Raw genomic sequence first — 17,535 nt, forward strand, 5'->3', positions numbered from 1 at the left:
TATTGTTTTTCTTTGTCTAGCATGTACTGAAAAAGCTTCTGGCTATAACAGAACTGCTTCAGCAAAAACAAAACCAGTATACAAAAACTAACGATGTCAGGTAGCAGCCTTCGCCGCAGTGTTCTGCATGGATTCAGCATGCCCAAAATGGTAAATCACATCAGTATAATGTCTCCTTTGCTCTTGCCAAAAAAACAGCACACCTTTCCACATTCCAGTGATGTGTGAGCTATGCAAATAGAACTGAAGATTCTGCTGGGAACTGCTCCAGCAGCTTTGTAAGCTATATCTTTACCAACCTCTGAGCCTTGGTGTACAGATCACCTTTCACACAATGTTATGACTGTATCTTGAACTTTGAAAATATATTTTCAATACATTCAATTGCCAAAGTTTTGCTGTTTCTTGAGGAAAGAACTATGAAAAAGCATTCTCTGTTGACAATTGAGTATAACTGGATTGCAGACTGTTCTTACATTACTTCTTCCTGAATTAGGAATATGACCGTCTGACTGTTCAATGACTATTTGTATTTACAGTTTCCAGAATTTGCCATTACAATAGGAACAATCCTTGCTGTATACTTTTTTAAAATAACTGTGCGCTCTCTGCTGGAACTGTTGAAAGAAAATATATAGAGTGGATCTATTGCTCATCAGCTTTATTTTTTAAACGTACCACTTATTTTGTTGGAATTGTCAAAGACTGTATTTAGAACTCATAATGCTTTTTGTTTAATGTTTACAACAGTAAATAGTTTGAATTCAATAAATATTATTGGTCATTGTGTACTGATCAATGCATGTTACCCATTCAACCATTTATAAATGACCAATTTCTTCTGTATGTTAAAAAAAAAAACCTGGAATACTTTCCTTGAACATATTCATTAATTCCAAGTTGATTTTTTAAATTATGCGAACAATTTGATCAGCCACTGAACAACTATCCATCTTTGACCTTCTGACTACTTGTTGTATCTGCTGGATATTTAGTTTGATTGTATAGTTTTATTTGCTTCTGTATGTGTATTTTTGTGAATTATTCACAGGGTTAAGTTAAAATAAAACCAAGGGATATCTTAAAATTGATTACTTCTGTCTAAATACAGCTAAACATTTAATTTCATTATTTTCTTCCTCCTTTAGGGGCAGTTCAAAATTTAGTACCAGAGCAAGGCCCAGGGAAAAGATAAAATTTGAGCTTTTTTTTTCTGGCTAATGGTCTCTTTTGAAGGATTCTATTAATTCATATGTATTTGTTAAAACAGTTCTTTCCCTCCCATAATTGTCCAGGGGGAGACAAGGCATACAAGGTGGTTCTAAACAAGTACGTATTGAGAAAAGCATTTCCCACAATAAAGAAAAATTTTCTAAAGGCCTACGTTCTAACAGAAACACTATTTCTTCCTGTATTTTAAGCATTAGAGGGATAGAATACAGTGTTAAACTTGAGGGTTCACAAAATTTCTACATAGTATAATTTTAAGTATTAAATGCTGGTATTTGTATGGAGGTAGCTAGCCCTAATGGAGAAGGCAATGGCACCCCACTCCAGTACTCTTGCCTGGAAAATCCTATGGACGGAGAAGCCTGGTGGGCTGCCGTCTATGGGGTCGCACAGAGTTGGACACGACTGAAGCGCAAAGCCCTAAAGTAGCTGCAATTTTACAAGTTGAACAGTGTTACCAAAATACTCAGCATTATCCAGTGTGCCTTTCTTTTCAGCTAGACAGTGGTATGCCATTTGGACTCCTTTGGTGTTCTAGGATAAACTAGAAGGGACACAGGCTAGTGATAGCTCTGAAAACGTTTTGAAAATGAAAAGGTCCAGATCTGAGTGCTTGGCAATTTGGTTCTCTCCCTCTACTCACACCTCAGTTTTAACCATACTAACCTACCTGCCCTTTCCTGATCTCGACTACTCCTCCTCCTCCTGCCTTTTATTAAAAAGACAAAAACAAAAACACACAAATATAAAGAAAGACACCCTGCTTTTCATATTTAATGACATGCTTATCTCTTAAAACTGGAATAAAAAACTTGTTATTTACCTTTGTAGGACTTAGAGTCACTTAGCTGATCAATGATGAAATAAAACCTCTACACGTTTTTTTTTTTTTTTAAGGGGCTTGGTAGGAAAATCTACAGAGATAAATATGGACCTTGTTCTGATGCCAAACTTTAGTGACCTAAAAGAGAAACAAGCTACTTAACTGTGGACAGTTTGCCTTCCTGTCTAGAGCCTGGAGCGCTGCTGCTTCATCAGGACTGTACTGGAGGATCGGCAGTTTCGGCTTCTACCCCTTCACTTTCCTAAGATCATACTTTATGAATTTTATTCCTCTCATTTCTCAATGAGAAGGAAACTAAAACCAAAAAGCTCAAGCCTAAAATACAAAGAATTATTAAAGAATATGCATATAGTAAATTTTACTTTCAAAATTTGAAATGTAATTAAATGGTACCTATACTTTATGGAAAAGCGTATCCTGGGAGGTACTGACACTGAGGAGAGGTGTGTATCTGGAAAATTGGGATTTAGGACAATTGCATTTCTAAGAATTTCTTTAACCCCATTTTCTAGCCAAAAAAAACGGACTGAACATCATAATTTGGTTCCAACTCTAGAAACTAAGATCACAGTTAAATAATTAAATGCTATAACAACTTAGATTGACACTTTATATAAAACAACATTGGCAAATTATAGCTTTAATTTGTTATCAATCATGATGGGTTAAGGTTACCCAAACCTGGTGTTACTCTGGCTCCTTTGAAGATGTTTTATTTCACATAAAGCTACCCTGAAAGGAAAAAATTTTAAATAACATAAATAGAAAAGTTTAATATATTTTGATGCTTTCACAAATAAAGTTAAATGCCAGACATGCTTCATCCATCTGATGATTAGTTAGCATTGACAAATCAATTTCAAATGGCTAGAGAGAATCTACCAGGTCATCGTCAGTCCATTCTTCCTAAGAAGGAAAGAAAATGTCATAAGGATAACAGTGTACTGAAACATAACCAGTATTGTTTACCTTCTTGCCTCTCTTTAGGAAATTGTTCTTTTGCTTTGTTGAATATAAGGTAAATAAATCAGGAGAATGTGCAGCAGTTTAACCTTACAATAATACGGTGTGGTCTTACCAGGTTAGCCTAGTGACAGGAATCGGTGTTTCAGTTTTGACGTTCTGGGCCTGATTATTCATTATCTGACTTGACATGTACAATTTTCTTAAGGGTAGGAGAAGACTCCTTGAAGATCAAGAAGTATATCTACTACCTTCTATAACCTTAGGAAGGATTCTTCATCAAGTAACTATTATACTACTTCAGAACAGGCCAAAACAGAAGTGAGGAAAATTCCTCCAATAATGGCCAAGATTAATAAAAGATACAAAAGAAAGCTTTCCAGTACCTCTCTCTATAATGCTTGTACTCTAGAACAATAAAACCTTAACATTATGGTTGTACCAGAATATACAACAGTAATTTACATTTTACCTTTGGAGAACATACCTCCTCATGTTTGGATTTCTTTGAAACATAATCATCATCTTCGTAACCTTTTCTCTTCTTCCTATAATTAAGCAGCCATCAATAAGCAACCTAATATGGGCAACAGAATAAGTTAGCAAGGCTATCAGATATATTTACTGAAGACCAAAGCCTGGACAAATGGAAAGAGGTGAAAAGTTCGGATAGGAAAACTCTTTGAAATTACTCTCTGAATTCAATGCAATTCTAGTTACACTCCAAAAACAATGACTTGTGGACTTAGCAAGTCAAACTCTGACCTGGGAAAGATTAGCAAAAGAATCTGAAAACAAAGCAAGGGGGATCTTGTCCTTCACGACATCAAAATATACACCTATATTTGTAAACTATGGTAATTAAAAATGTGGCACAGTTGTCCCTTGATATCTGAGGGGGACTGGTTCCAGGAACCCCCAGAATACCCAAATCCTCACATGCTCAGGTCCCTTATATAAAATGGCAATGGTAGAGTGGTGCTTTGCATCCAGAGGGCTGACTGTATCAGCAAAGAATCACAGAGATCAACGATCAGAGCAGACGGGCGAAAAACGAAGTATATACAGGGATTTAATCTGTAGTAAACGAGTATTTAAAATAACTAAGAATCAAAGAGAATTTTAAATGGCTGGTACAATGGGTTACTTATTTGAACAAAAATTTTAATATTATGAGATTTCTACCTCAGACCAGGCACAAATAATTGTAAATGGTTTTTACAGCTGAACAAAAGGCAAAATAATACTTTAGGGTAAGAAAAGGTGTTTAGATGTTAAGAGTGTGAAGCAAAAGACATGTTGCCTACATCACAAAGTGAAAGGAACAACGGAAGAAAATAGTTGTATGATACATAGAAAACGTCAAGAAAATGACACCGGGAAATTGAGTAGGGCTTATAATTATGCAATGCAGAAGACACGCAAGGGATTCTGAAACACAGAAATATCAATGCCTCAAAGGAATAGGGGAAATGAAAACTAAAAGATACTATTTTCTTTTTTACCCAGACTGGCAACAGTTAAAGATTGACAGTATTAAATGTTGTACAGTTTATATGATAACAGTGGAAAATTATTTCTTCCACACATACATAGAGAAAAGCTTGGCAGAGGTAAATGCCTCTCAGGTCACAACTGGGACTGGAGTTTGGTCAAAGAGAACTTTGGTTTACCTGTATTAACTGGCTTTAATAATGATAATATATATTACTTGTATACTGAAAAAAGATAAAAGAATCTTAAAGACCAAGGAAAAATATTTTATCCCAAAGCAATGCTTGTAACTGTGGGTCCATGGACCGATGATGTTGGTCCACGAACAATTTCCAGTGTGCAATAAGTACAGAAACTGAGTGTATGTTTAGAAACTTTATAGCAATTTGATAGAATAATTTATGACTGTTAAATCTAATAAAATTTACGCCTATCTTTATGTGTTTTTTCTTTTTTCAGTAATTGGTAACATTTTACGAAGTATAAACATCTGTAATGGGCTAGAAATAAAATCAACAGTCCCTTCCAGACAGTTTGAGAAGCACCACTTAAGTATTCATGCAAGATTTGACTGACAGTACAAAGCAGATGGTCACCTGAAATATTATGTAAATTCTAGCAATTAAGAATTTTCAATTACAGTCCTCTACGTAGCTATGAGAGTTAACATTAACAGTTCAATGGTCTAATTCAGAGGTTGACAAAATTTTCTTTAAAAAGGCCAGATTGTAAGTATTTTAGGCATGTAGGCCATGCAGTTTCCATCACAACTACCCAACTCTGTTACTGGGTGAAAATAGCCATAGACAATAATGCAAACTAGTGGCTGTACCTATGCCCCAAGGAGACTTTGTGTGAACAGGCACTGGCCCAGACTTGGCGTATGGGCTGTAGTCTGGCAACCCCTGGTCGAAGCCCATGTCAAAATCAACATGAAAAGATTATCAATCAGTGCTGCAGTGCTTTTCATTAGTCAACATTTTTCTTACTTCTCTGTAACCATTCCTTCCTTCTAGTCACCACAGAAACCCAGGAGTGAAATTTATCAATTTTAAGTTCTGTGCTAAGCCATGTTTTGCAGTTACAACTACAAATATCATAAAAGTGTCTCATATTTTACACACTATAACTTTAAAGAGTCATGTGTACCTGATATGAAGGCCTTAATGCTGTGCTGGCTTACATATTATCTGATAGTGTAGGGACTATATAAAGATCAAAAACATTTTAAATGCATCTTGACTGTTAAGATGCCAGGGCTAATTCCCAGTAAACTTTACAGACTACAGTCCACGAAGAGAAGTTTCACCATTCCTATTGCCCTGCCCAGATCTTCAACTGTTCAAACACCTAAAAGGTTTAAGTAGATATTTCAAGTTGCAAAGCATAAAGAGCCCAGGTACAGTGATTTCCACATTCAGCCTACAAATCAAAAAAACAGCATTATGGTGTTCCTTGTAGCTGCAAGAAGACACTGAACAGCACATCTGCCTATTGGTTCTGTCTTCAGCATAAAATTACCACAGAGAAAATATGCCAAGTTTCTCTACCTTAGCTAATAGATGTTAAGTCTAGAATAGTGCACTTGTCTTCAGAAGAGATAACCAGACCACAAAGAACCCAAAGATTAAAAAGGCAAGAAGTAGGTTCAGGAATTCCCTAGGAAGACTGCCCCGTGGATCCCACAAGGAATAATGGGACAGGGCCTGCAAGCTGAAGGACACGTCAGTCAGAGCAGAAGCAGAATATACTCTTGAAACTCAAACTCATAATAATTTATTATGTTGTGTTTAATCCTATTAGAAATCTCCACTCAAAAAAAAAAGCAGATTTGGGGGTAAGTCAGTCTTCCCCACATGAACAAAACTTACCAGTTAAATAATTCACTTTAAAGACTAACTGCTGCTGCTGCTAAGTCGCTTCAGTCGTGTCCGACTCTGTGCCACCCCATAGACAGTAGCCCACCAGGCTTCCCCGTCCCTGGGATTCTCCAGGCAAGCACACTGGAGTGGGTTGCCATTTCCTTCTCCAATGCATGAAAGTGAAAAGTGAAAGTGAAGTCGCTCAGTCATGTCTGACTATAGCGACCCCATGGACTGCAGCCTACCAGGCTCCTCCGTCCATGGGATTTTCTAGGCAAAAGTACTGGAGTGGGGTGCCATTGCCTTCTCCAAAAGACCAGCTGGACACAGTAACAACTCTATTCTTGAATGGCAGTCTCACATCTACTTACGTAACTACATTAAGTGCAAGCTCAGCAGAGTGACACCTCTCCAGCTTCTGTTTCAGAGCAGCAACTTCTTCAGGTCTGGGTGGTTCGTATTTTTTTACCAAGTTCCTCATGCCTATGTGGAGATCAATAAAAGGATTTAAACCAGGTAATAAAAAGCCCTGTTCCCATAAGGTGGTTAAATAATTTCCCATCTAGTTTTGGGAACCAAAAACACTCCTGAAATGTGATTATTCTCAATATTAATATTGTTCCACATTAAAATCCAATGGCCACCATACTTCTTGTTCAAGTCATTACAGCCATCTGCTGCTTAGCCCACATCATGTACAGCAAAAAGGTAAACTTGCTCTACTAGTATTTTTTTTCCCAATCTTAACCATGGTTACTTTTTGCTCAAGTTTTACAGGCTGTTAAAAAAGCCCTACATGATTTAGTAAAGACATGCTTTGTCCCCAGCCACCAACCATATTCATAACATTCTATCCCACAGATAGATGGAGGGCTGAGTATACTTATTTACAAAGAAGGCCGTTATTACATAATTGGTAATGAAGGTAGGATGCTTAGTAAAAACACGTCAGCCATCCTTTGCTTTAACAAAATGGAAAACTTAGACAATGAAGTATCACCAAGAAAATAAAAATGTCCTCATTAAGCTAAAAAATTCAGTGACTTTAAAATCGCAGAAACATCCTCTACCTAGTCTATATTTAATTCAACTACAATAAACCAAAGACCATAAAGCACAAGATTTATTAGGGGAATGAGAGATCCAGGGCTTGTTAGTCAGCCATGTGCTCCAAGTGACTGACTGACTTCATAATGCAAGTAAAGTGGTGTTTTCAACTAAATTTATACTTGTGACAGCACCCTAAGGACAGTACCTGTGTGTGAAAAATTATGAATAAGATATCTTAATATCATTAAAGCTCTGAGTGTTAACAAGAGCTATTCTTATAGTAAAACAAGTGGAGTAAAATAAAGCTACTGAGAGAATCACTGACAAAACTGTCACGTGTATACACACAGCACAGTGAGTTACCTTTAAGATCTCTGCTGCTGCTGCTAAGTCGCTTCAGTCGTGTCCGACTCTGTGCGACCCCATAGACGGCAGCCCACCAGCCTCCCCCGTCCCTGGGATTCTCCAGGCAAGAACACTGGAGTGGGTTGCCATTTCCTTCTCCAATGCGTGAAAGTGAAAAGTGAAAGTGAAGTCGCTCAGCCGTGTCTGGCTCTTCGAGACCCCATGGACTGCAGCCCACCAGGCTCCTCCGTCCATAGGATTTTCCAGGTGAGAGTACTGGAGTGGGGTGCCATATCTACTAAATTCCCTGATCCTTGTGTCTATGGCCAAATCACAATTAGCTTTGGAAGTGAACCCTCTAGTGGTAAAACTGAAAACCTACAGTTTTATGATTCTTAAATCACAAATTCATTTTTCTCAAAGAGAGAAGCCCTCAAGAACATTTCCAGCAAAGAACTTACATAGTCTGAAGCATCTTGACTTTTGAAACATAAAAGATGTAAGTACTCCATCATCCAAGATCAAGATCTGCAATCTCATATTTCAGTATTTAAATTACAGATTTTATTAACAAGGACAACTGGCACAAACGGTTTGGAAACACTGATTTTAACCCTAAAGAATAGCCCAGCAGCCCTGAGCATGCAGTGTGACACAGGCAAGAATGAAAACGGAGAGGACTGGCTAACCTAGCTAGTAAGTTAGGTGGCGGTTCTAACTCAACTCAACCTAACGTACAGCTAAGCGAACTATCTATATTCAATACCTTGTAATAACCTATAATAGAAAAGAATCTGAAAAAGAACATATATATATACACACACATATATATATATAACTGAATCACTTCAACATACACCTGAAACTAACCCAAATATATTTTTAAAAAGTTAAAGGGAAAAAAAACACACAAAAACCCAAACCCTCAAGACAGTGTTTCACAGCATCGACAGTATTGACAGCAGTTTGGGCTAGATGATTCTTTGTCATGAAGTGCTGTGTTAGTTTCCTAAGGCTGCTGTTAAAAACTACCACAAACTTAGTAGGCTTGTTAAAATCACAGGATGGATTCCCCGACAGTTCTGAAGCCCGAGAGTCTGAAATCAGTTTCACTGGGCCAAAGCACAGACACTGGCACAGGGGTTTCTCTGGGGCTTCTGTTCCCACCTCTGGTGGCTAGCAGCATTCCTCAGCTGTGGCTATATTACTCCAATGTTTAGGGCTGGCATCTTCAAATCTATTCTGTCTTTACATTGCCTTCTCTGTCATACCTCCTTTGCCTTCCTCTATTAGGGACACTTGTGATTACATTTAGGCTCTATCTGGATAATCCAAGATAATGTCCTTAACTTGATCAAATCTGCAAGCCCCCCCCCCCTTTTTTTTTTTTACCATATAAAGCAACCACATTCAGTTTCCAGGGATTATGACGTGGCTATCTTTGGGGAGCCACTTTTCAGCCTACCAAGGGGCTGTGCTGTGAGTTCTGAAATGTACAGCAGCACCCTTACCTCCATACTAGATGATGGTAGCAGCCACAAACACCCCACCCCAAAGTGGTAACAACCAAGAATGTTCATAGACGGGAAAAAAGAAAATTCACCCCGTTAAGAATCATGGCTTTTGTAATATCAGATGAGGAAGTGACTAGCAAATGGCACACATTAACTAATTAAAGCTAATTTATCTACAAAATAGAAGTTTCAAATTTACTTAGCCTTTAGTTCCCTAAGACCTTTTTTAGTGCTCATCATATTTGCATACACTTTAAAAGGGCCTTGTTTTGAATCTCAACCCTTTGTGAATCTCAATATTTTTCACTTTCCTAAAAAGTTATGTGTAAAAACTACTTCGTGTGCCTTCTATTTGTTCTTCACCTTCATGATACAATAATAAGTAAATCTAAACAATAACTTGTAATTTCAAGTTAAAATACCAGTAAGTTATTTATTTACAAAGTAGCTCTGTAATAGAAGAACATTTTATAAAGTGTTCTGTTTTACTTACTTTTCATTATATCTAGTAATTGGGACAAGGAAGTTCTGTTCTCCTTGAGCATCAGACTTTCTGATAAATAACTGGAAAAGACAGGGAAAAAATGTTTTAATCTATTGCACACATCGAGAAAATATGACATCATAAATTATTTTTCTTCATGTTCTTCATCAAGGTGAATTTTTAAATAAATTTACTTGAAAACTGTTAAATAACAATACTTTGAACTTTACTAAAACTATAATCTCTCTCTCTTACAGTCTTAAGAATCTACTACAACTTGTACTAGGTTAAAAATGCTTAATGTTCAAGTTAATTTGTTTAACTTCCATAATATGTTGAGGGAAAATGATATGAAAATATTAGTAACAATACTCAATAATACTTTTGATGTTAAGTGAAGTGAAGTTGCTCAGTCGTGTCCGACTCTGCGACTTCATGGACTGTAGCCTACCGGACTCCTCTGTCCATGGGATTTCCCAGGCAAGAATACTGGAGTGGGTTGCCATTTCCTTCTCCAGGGGAACTTCCCCACCCAGGGGTCTCCCGCATTGTAGGCAGATACTTTACTGTCTGAGCCACAAGGGAAGCCTTTGATGTTAAGTGTTTAATATTTAAACCCTAACTTCACTTTATAGGTGAGGAATCTGAGTCACAGGGACAGACAAGTCATGAATAAAGTCAGGGAGTAGCAGAACTGGAACGTGGCTCTAGTAAGGATTCTCTCGCCTCTTATTATCAAGTCCATGTTAACTATAATTGCTCTTCTTGAGACAAACAGGTATTCCTGATAACCAGTAAGAGCATCACCCCATGTTTTACAAATCTATTACATCTTTTCTGCATCAAGTCCAAATCAAAAGTGTTAATACTGGGTTGGCCAAAAGGTTCATTTGGGACATCTTAGGAAAAACTTGAAAGAACCTTTTGGCCAACCCAGTAGTATTCCTTAATTGGACATAAAGCTCAGTTAACTGTTTTCCTGGAACCAATGATAGTATTTCTATATTTATATTTTTAGCCATTCTGAGGTTTTATATACTTGAACTTGATCTATAATTAATAACAGCCCAAGTGAACAGATTCCCAAAGTAACCTTTGAGAATAATCTTTCAAACATAAATGTAATAAAAACTGTTAATTTTTCTCTTAGGTGAAATAGTTACAAAATTTAGGACAATTTTTAAAGAAATTTTGTTGCTATATGTCTTTTAAACTATCAAAATTATTTAAATTCTATTACAACATTTTGATAACTACTTTTGCTATTATATTGTCTTCATCCAGTGTGAGAATTCATTTTAAATACGGAAATCAGTAACTCCCTTAACAGCAAATACATTTCTAGTTTTCAGTAATTCAAAGTAGCAATTAGTTTTTTCCCTTTTCCTTTCACGCTTCTGCCGTCTTTTTTTCTTTTCATTACCTAAAAAGTCAAACTAGGAGATGTGAAGTAAAGCTCTAAATCCAATGAAAAAGAAGAAACCCCAAACCAACAACAGAATATTCCGTAAGTAATTATCTTCAAACATCATTCAGAATATAACAACAGCACAAAGGCTTCCCCCTTTTGAAATCAGTAATCAACATAAAAGAAATTTCCATGTATCCCAAAAGTTGGAAAGGAAGTCAGAAGTTAAAAATTATTTGAAAACATTTTCTCAAAGGTAAAAATGCCCAAATGTCTAGGCTCTGGGAATGCAACAAAAGTGTGTTTAATTTGTAGTGAGCCCAAGGTACTATGGGGCTTCCCTGGTGGCTCAGATGGTAAAGAATCTGCCTGCAATGCAGGAGATGGGGTTCAATCCCTGGATTGGGAAGATCTCCTGGAGAAGGGAATGGCTACCCACTCTAGTATTCTTGCCTGGAAAATTCCATGGACAGAGGAGCCTGGTGGGCTACAGTCCAAGGGGTTCCAAAGAGTTGGACAAGACTGAGCAACTAACACTATCAACTTGCAAGGTACTATAATTTCAACCTCACCTGCCTGAAATTATAACCAAACTTTTCTAAGATGAAATAAACTCTACTTTAGACCTTAGGATCCTTCATCCTTCTCTACTGATATAAGAACAATCTTACCATTGAAAAATTAGCATATAAACTGCATAAGATACAATGCTTAAACAGATTAAGCAAACAACTGGTTATCTGAATTGTGGAAATGACTTTCTTCCCTTACACTATGGAAGCTCCACATTTGCAAAATCCATAGTATCAATTTGTATGGCCGTCCTTCCTAACTAGAGCAAGGATAGCTTTTCAGTCTTAAATTTCTACAGTAGAGTGCATGATATATAGAAGGCAATCTGGGGGGAGGAAAAACTTCCACAAAGGTTTGCTTAGTAAATAAATGAAGGTATAGATCACTTTGGGATTAAATTTATATATTAATATACAACTGATGACTTCTGTTTATAGAGAAGAGGCATACCATAAATTAAACAAAATATAAACCCACAATCCCTTATCTTGGATTTGTTTTGAAATTCAGAATTATTCATGTTTTAGAAAGCTAACATGTGTATATACCATGAAATGTGAAATATTTCAGAGTATATATACACTGCCCCAATGTCTCTGGGGCTGTATCCTGTAATCAGTTATATTAATAGCTATGCAAGGAATCTTACAAATATTCCCATTCAGTTGAATAAAGACTAAATCACATCTGTTCATGTTTCCTGCCACCATATCAATGGATTTTGAAATTACAGACAAGGGATTACAAACATAGAAAAATTTAAATTTAGAAAGTTTTATCATCTTTCTTCCTCAGCTATTTTAGGAATGAATCAAGCAGAAGTTCAAAGGTATAAAGAAATTAAATGTGAAAGTTTAAAAAGTCTAACTTACTACTTGCCTGGGCTTAAGTTAATTATAAATGAATACAATAAGTATCTAGTTAACCTCTGTACAAGACATTACTGTAAGAATCACGTGAATTTAATTCATGTGCTTATCACAGAACTCAGTTCTCAGTGTGCACTTGTGTATCAGCTATTATCGTCTACAGCTCACTGAAACTCATTTGGACATTCTCTAAAGCATCCCTCACTCAACAAGTCTTTACTGGATTCCATGTGCCATCCATGAAGATTAATGATAAAACAAGGCAGATGTATTCATTGTACTCACACTGCTTACCAGTTCACAAAACTTCTAAATTTTCCATATATTGATAGCTGTTATCAATCTTTTGTTAACAGTAGATTTAATTCTACTTTGATCATAAATGGATCATTTTAGCTCAAAAATATCTTACTCAATTTTTAAATATTTCCTTAAAAGGTGCTTCCAAGTCTTCCCTCAGTTGTCCTCACCGATGCTCAAGCATAAGAACATGAAAGACTGCAGTCACAAAGTGAACCTTACTTAAAAACCTGGGACTCCAGGAAGGAATAAACTGAGGGACTGAGTCTGATCGAAGTTAAAACACAAAACAATACCTTTCCATAGTAATTCCTGCTCTGGATGCACTAGATAAAATGGCAGTCAGAGCAATCTGGGAAGGTGTGTATAAAAGGTGAGCATCCGTCAATGCAACTCTATTAAGAAAGTCATCAGCTGTTTTCCTCAAAATCTCTGGATTCTCCAACAGAGGATAGCGAGTCTAGAAAGAGAGTTTGCAAATGTTATCACTTCTGAAAGTTTAATGGAGTAATAACAAGACAAAAATATTTATATAAACCAGAAAGTGCTTAACACAGAACACTTTTGTAAGTATAGCCACTTTTATATGTGTAAGCCACATTTAGAAACCAAAGCACCACTTCATTTTGATTTGAAATTCTTTCTACCAAAAATTTACTTTTTGGAAGTAAATGGAAATGAATCTTGGTTTGATTATAGAATGATTTTTAGTATATGCCTAAGATATATGAACCATCCCTTGTAAATGCTCAGTCATGTCCAACTCTCTTGCCACTCAGTGAACTGCAGCCTGCTAGGCTACTCTGTCCGTGGAATTTCCCAGGCAAGAACACTGGAGTGGGTTGCCATTTCTTCCTCGAGGGGATCTCCCCAACCCAGGGATCGAACCTGCGTCTCCTGCCTCTCCTGCACTGGCAGGCAGATTCTTTACCACTGAGCCACCTGATGTTCCCCTATTTTCTAACAATTTCTACCTAATGAACCCTAATCTTAAGCCCTCAGATATATTTCGGATATCCACATTCAAGTCCCAAAGCAGTTAGAAATCTTATACTCTGAAACAAAACAGCCAGAGTCAGTTGTGCAGTCAGACCCAGGTCTTGTCATTATCCCGAAATGCCTGCCCTGATATTACAACCCCAACATTCTGCTCTGACCACAGCGCTCCCTTTCCCAGGACCCAATACTTCACAGCTGTTCTCTGACTTCCTCCTCAGAACCTCTGGTTCCTTATCCCTATACTTGCTCCTACTCACCAGTGTCCACTGGTTCCGATTTTCCTCTTTAATTCCCTGCCCCAGTACGCTGCAAATGTATTTCCAGCAAAACGTCAATAGCAGTCAAACTCAACCAACCTTCTTTACAACTGTACCCAGATTTCTGGGTCCTGCTAAAGAAAACAATACAACCAAGAGGTCCGGAAATATTCATATAAATTCAAGTTCACTGACCTCAAAACGGCTCTCAACACTGCCTAGATATGATGATAATACTCCGTTGAAAATGTGTTCTCCCCCTTTTTTGGTGATTAAACACTTTCCACCTGACTCAAAGTCTTTGATAATTCTCAGAAACTTCACTGCTCTCAGAAAATGAATTTTGCTGATAACAAAGACACTATTTCCTGCTACAGTCAGATCCCCAGGCATAACGTTATCCTTCCCTATGTTTTCCTCTTTTCCTCCATTAAGAGAAACAGCCAATTCTTCTACCTTGCTTCGAAATCCCGTGTCAGGCCCTTTCACCACACTCCAAAGGAAAACTCAAGCTACATATATTCGGTTACATTTTACTAGCTCTCTGCATCAGTTTCTTACACTAAACACAACAAAAAACTGTTCCTTTCTTCTAGCAGTCCCCCTGCACCCCATCTTTTCAATCATCCCACCTTCTTTTTCCACTTCAAAGACAAGCAATTTAATCCAAGATATGGATGCATTTTCTCACCTTCGATTTATCCCCCAACCAGCTCCAATCTGCTTTCTTCTTCCACACTCCACAAAGACTAATTTTACCAAGATCACAAATCACCTTTGGCACTAACTCCAGCAAATGTCAACTTTTACTTTGCCTGAATTCTCAGCAGGTTTGGAGAGCTGTCCATGATCATATTATAAAAGCATTCTACATCTCCAAAAGTCCTACCTCTCTGGATATTCTTCAGTCTTCTTATTTTTCTCTAGCTACCCTTTAAATAGTCCTTATGACCAATCCACTTGAAATCTTCCTGGGGCAATCGTGCCCAAATCTATACCTCCTGCCTACCCATCTTCTCTGACCTCCAGACATAAACATATACCAACAATCTACCTGTATCAGACACAATCTACCTGTATCATAAATGTACCACCATCTACCTATATGATCAGGCCAGAAAACTGGGGATTCTCCCACTGTCTTCACTCTATATGCAATCATTCTTCAAGCTCTACCAACTCTGCCTATCCCAAGCCCAAGAAGCTCTCTCTGTAGCCAGTGCCACCACGTGAGTCAAACCAACCATCTTCTGCCTGAACTACTGTTACTGGGATCCCTTCATCCATTCGAATCCACTCTCCTCATTATGCCTGACACATAGCACAGATGTGCAGTCAACACCCGGTGCAGACTGATACATGAGCTTGCAACATGTTGTTTAAAGCTGCAAACCTAATCATGCCACTCTTCAGACTTGAACCCTTCACTGGCTTCTTGTCACTCTGTTCAAAATCTGTAACGTTACTTCCGCAGTCTAGACTGCCTTCCACTCAGGCAGACATCCCCATCTCTCTCTCAGTTCTGTTTAGGTTCTTTAGTGTACCATGGTTTTTAAAATCTGGGCCTTTGCCAAAGAGGTCTCTGAGCAGGATGCTCTTCTACCCCCCAGTCCCTACTCTTGCTTTGAATTTCACCTTGTTACACTTTCTCAGAACTGTCTCCTCTTCCTCTCAATCTGCCATCTGCTTCTAAAGCACCCTGAATTTCCCCTTCTGTTAACACTTAGCACATTGAATATGTGATACTGTCTTTCTCGTGAGACTATAAGGCCTATAAAGTTGAGGCTGTTCCTGTCTAGTTCTTGATTAATCCTTAAGCACAGTGTTTGGCATACAGAAAGTACCCAGATTTTGCCACTCAAGATGAATGAACCAATTTCTGACTTCTGTTTACTCAACTCACACTATTCAAGCCCTTCTTCAGGACGGAAACAACTTTAGTTGTTTTTGTTAGTGTTCTGACAAAACATTTTATTTACTGTTACTTTTGATGCTTATGTATTGATTTTAGTTCACAAGGTCCTAAAAATAGAAGTCACTTAGCAATCTTCTAGTTTAAAATTAAGCCTTCTGTATCCAAGACAGTATACTTGAGTTAGAAGAGTTAAGTCTTTAAAAGTGTTACTATAAAGACACAATGGTCTTCATTAGGGTCCCTGGGCTGGTATTTGCAAATCTACTAAATCAGAATCTCTGGGACTAGTCTGACAATTTCAGTTAATAAGCCCTCCAGGTGATTCTGAAGCACTAAAGCACACTGAAGTTTGAGAACTATTGCCCTAGGAGTCCAGGCCAAACTCATATTTTAGTTAAGCCCATTAGGATCATTATAAATTATAGCAAAATTTTGATTCTTTTAACAATAGCAAAGGAGTTCACTCTACCAATTTACTTTACATCAGCAAGATTACCTTTAAATCAATGAGAAAGCCCTCAAAGGGTCTATAAGGATTGTGGACAATAAGGTGGAAATTAAGTTGCTGTATAAGAAGCAGTTCATATTCCAGAATCTGTTCGAGTGCTTTCTCTTGTCCAAGAGGGCTCTCCCGCAGATTTCCAACAAACTGTGGACTAGATACATTGAATTCATCTACTTTGCAAGCCAAAAATGCACAAGTGAGCCTAGAGGAAAAAATAAGGGAGGAATATGTATAAAATAATGAAATATTTCTAAACGTATGTTCTAAAACTGCCTAATAGTCACAAGTGACTATACTAGACATCTTTGGAAATTGGTTAAAAAAAAGTTTCCTGTTTAATCTTTTTATTCATAAGGTGACTAAAGTTTTAGGTTGAACTGTGTAATAGTGTCATAGCATTCAATTATTAACTTAATGGCAGTTCAGCCTAAATATCTGGGAAAACAATAGGAGTAAGAGAACTCAGCATCATGAAAATCAAATGGAAGAGGGGGGAAAAGCACACACATAAGTACATATGGGCCTGGGAAGAAAGTTATATCAGAGAAACATTATGACAAGCCATCAGTGGAAGTCTCTAAGGGCATTTAAACAGAGGGTTATTACCTCAAGAACAAACCTATTAAACTCTCATGGCTGCTACATAAATTTTAGACTGAGAAAGATTACCACAAAAAACCAATATGGGACGTACCAGGGGCCTGACCAAGACTGGTAGAAACGGGAATAAAAAACAAAAAGTATACAGGAACAGTATGACTGACAGCAAGTTCTTTGCGACGTCTCATACTAACTTCATCTTTATTTTTAATGATAAGCACAGCGCTTAGCAGAGACCAGAAACAACAGATCTTTGTTCAAGTGAAATGAATATAGAACTATAGGACTTGTAAATTTGTAGAGAAAGAGGAGTTACCGTAAAT

General features: G+C 37.4%; 2 protein-coding genes across 13 annotated transcripts in view; one reads left to right on the plus strand and one right to left on the minus strand.

Annotated features, from left to right (window-relative positions):
* RASA1 (RAS p21 protein activator 1) overlaps positions 1-2,554 on the plus strand; it is a 111,530-nt gene extending 108,976 nt beyond the window's left edge. The window contains exon 25 of one of the 2 annotated variants that reach the window (XM_070373092.1): positions 2,128-2,554. In XM_070373092.1, the coding sequence (XP_070229193.1) occupies positions 2,128-2,187 (60 nt within the window). In that variant the 3' untranslated portion in view covers positions 2,188-2,554. Of the gene's footprint in view, positions 1-20; positions 1,832-2,127 lie in introns of those variants that run through there. The other variant, XM_070373091.1, reaches the window with a different exon arrangement.
* The window catches only part of CCNH (cyclin H), a 247,853-nt gene that overhangs the window by 29,582 nt on the left and 200,736 nt on the right, over positions 1-17,535 (minus strand). For 4 of the 11 annotated variants that reach the window (XM_070373101.1, XM_070373095.1, XM_070373102.1 and 1 more), the window contains 5 exons: positions 16,604-16,814; positions 13,233-13,396; positions 9,796-9,866; positions 6,765-6,876; positions 3,468-3,585 (listed from right to left, as the gene is read on the minus strand). In XM_070373101.1, coding sequence (XP_070229202.1) covers positions 3,468-3,585; positions 6,765-6,876; positions 9,796-9,866; positions 13,233-13,396; positions 16,604-16,814 — 676 coding nt within the window. Of the gene's footprint in view, positions 1-2,695; positions 2,981-3,467; positions 3,586-6,764; positions 6,877-9,795; positions 9,867-13,232; positions 13,397-16,603; positions 16,815-17,535 lie in introns of those variants that run through there. The other 7 variants (XM_005905818.3, XM_070373098.1, XM_070373104.1 and 4 more) reach the window with 6 other exon arrangements.

The sequence above is a fragment of the Bos mutus genome, chromosome 7 (genome assembly GCF_027580195.1).
Source record: "Bos mutus isolate GX-2022 chromosome 7, NWIPB_WYAK_1.1, whole genome shotgun sequence".
NCBI classification, from domain to species: Eukaryota; Metazoa; Chordata; class Mammalia; order Artiodactyla; family Bovidae; genus Bos; species Bos mutus.